Here is a 1,932-nt window from a genome sequence, read left to right on the forward strand (position 1 = left end):
AATAAATTTAGACGGTCAGGGGGGGCGGGGGGGGCCGTGGGGGGGGCGGGCCGCCCCCCTAAAATAATGGCAGGGGAAACACTGGAATTTATTCCAGCTGTGAAAAAGGACCTGTTTGTAACATGCTTTCTCTCCGTGTCTCTCCAGCAGTCTGTCTCCACCAGATCTTCTGGATGGGAGCCTCAGTAGCGTCGGCTCCTCCTCGGACTCTCCCGCCAAGATGGAAGGAGTGTCGCCCTCCTCCAGTAACTCTTCCCTCACGCCCCCTCAGGACCTCTCCCCTAAGTGATCCGCTGAGCATCACGGACATCACAGGAGGACTGGGCCGCTTCTCAGGCCCTTTTCCACTCATTTTACTTTTATTCCCAATGCCTTCCCAACATGGCTTTTGTTTTTTTCCTGAATTGTCCTGTTATGTTACATTTGAAGCGAGGCGAGAGAGTATTCCGTGTGGGACAGACCCTAAGGGCATGGAGAGACTGTGGATGTTTTTTGCATCAGCTGCTATAAATAGATGTAAAATATGGTGTATGGATCTGTATCAAAGCGAACAATGTCACAGAAGAGGGTCTTGGATTTAGTTTTTTGTTTTGGTTCCCTTATGGGGCAATTATCTTTTTGATAACGCTTCGAAAAGAAAACCGCTGTAAACAGGAGAACAACTACAGGTTTCCAACCGGTTTTGTGCGTGAGAATTTAACTTATTTTTTGCTTTTATTTGTATGCAAGTATGTACATAAGATATGTGGCAAAACGTGCAGAGGCAAAGAGCTCGACCGGCAAACTGACAGCCGCCTCTTCTGGAGTTTTATTAGCGGTGCAACTGCACTTTAAAGGGGCTGAATTTAATTTTGGGCTTTGTTCTGATTCTGCATATTTAGTTTTTCAGGAATGGCCTTTTCTTGATTTTCATGTAGGTGGAGGAAGGTATTTTTTCAGAGCTTGGCACTTCATTCTCCGTTAGAATGATATTCATGGTTGCTATACACAACTACTGCAGATGGGATTTATTATTGCAGCTGTTGGTAACCACTAAATCCTCGATTTGAACACTACAGAGAAACTAAACTGCCTGTGTTTGATGTTTGTCAAGCTAAAGACGTGCGTACAGCCGTGTTGTCATTTTTACAGCTTTCAGAGAATGGAGCAAAACATCCGGGCTGAGATGAATGATGTCCATTGTATGTTTTTGCTTCTCGCGCAGTGACTTCGCCCCGTTTCTGTTATTCGGGAAGGGTTTGGAGGAGAATGGGCTATACAGAGTTTTCAGTGTTGTTTTTCAGAGGCTGTTAACAACGACACATTTGGCAGTTTAAAATGTGAGAAGCAGAAAAGTGCAAAGAAATGAAATCCTCCCATCAAAAATGTTATTTGTGGAGTTTAAATTTTTAAATGTAATCTACTGATACTGAAACGGTGTGCCATTAAATTTGTATATAAGAGAAATGTACAACTGTAATTGTAGGAGTTCTTCGTTTGGGGCTGTAGTTACTTTAGTGAGTTTTTTTTTGTAAATGGTTTTCTAAATTTCATTCAAAGAAATTGCTTTATTTCCTTAAGCATGATATGATGTATCATAAATTAATTTTTCTGTGGAAGAAAGTGCTTGTAAAATCCTTTTTTTTTTTTTTTTTTTTAATCACATTCTGAAAAAAGAAAAGGCATCAATGCAATACGAGCAGTTGCATTGAACAATTAATGTCAGAAACTAATAAGTCCAGTATTTCTCAGACACATATTCCTGTTCACATTCTTAAAGAAAAAAGGATGACAGTGACATTTAAGTTAATGTTGCTATTTTTAGCTTTCCTAGAGTGGACACAATCATTGCATTATGTTTATTTGAATTGAACACTGCAGTGTAAATCTTTTTCTGAATGTCTTTGCAAACAAAAATACAGTAAGTGGGTCATGTAGATCTAGATTCTGTCC

General features: G+C 40.4%; 1 protein-coding gene across 5 annotated transcripts in view; it reads left to right on the forward strand.

The window, feature by feature from the left end:
• Positions 1–1,622, forward strand: part of LOC107751970 (protein FAM122A-like) — an 8,624-nt gene extending 7,002 nt beyond the window's left edge. For 3 of the 5 annotated variants that reach the window (XM_016567779.1, XM_016567781.1, XM_016567782.1), the window contains exon 10: positions 148–1,622. In XM_016567779.1, coding sequence (XP_016423265.1) covers positions 148–289 — 142 coding nt within the window. In that variant the 3' untranslated portion in view covers positions 290–1,622. The remainder of the gene's footprint in view (positions 1–147) is intronic. The other 2 variants (XM_016567780.1, XM_016567784.1) reach the window with 1 other exon arrangement.
• The last annotated feature ends 310 nt before the right edge of the window (positions 1,623–1,932 follow it).

The sequence above is a fragment of the Sinocyclocheilus rhinocerous genome, unplaced genomic scaffold, assembly GCF_001515625.1.
Source record: "Sinocyclocheilus rhinocerous isolate Xijiao unplaced genomic scaffold, SAMN03320098_v1.1 scaffold662, whole genome shotgun sequence".
Taxonomy (NCBI): Eukaryota; Metazoa; Chordata; class Actinopteri; order Cypriniformes; family Cyprinidae; genus Sinocyclocheilus; species Sinocyclocheilus rhinocerous.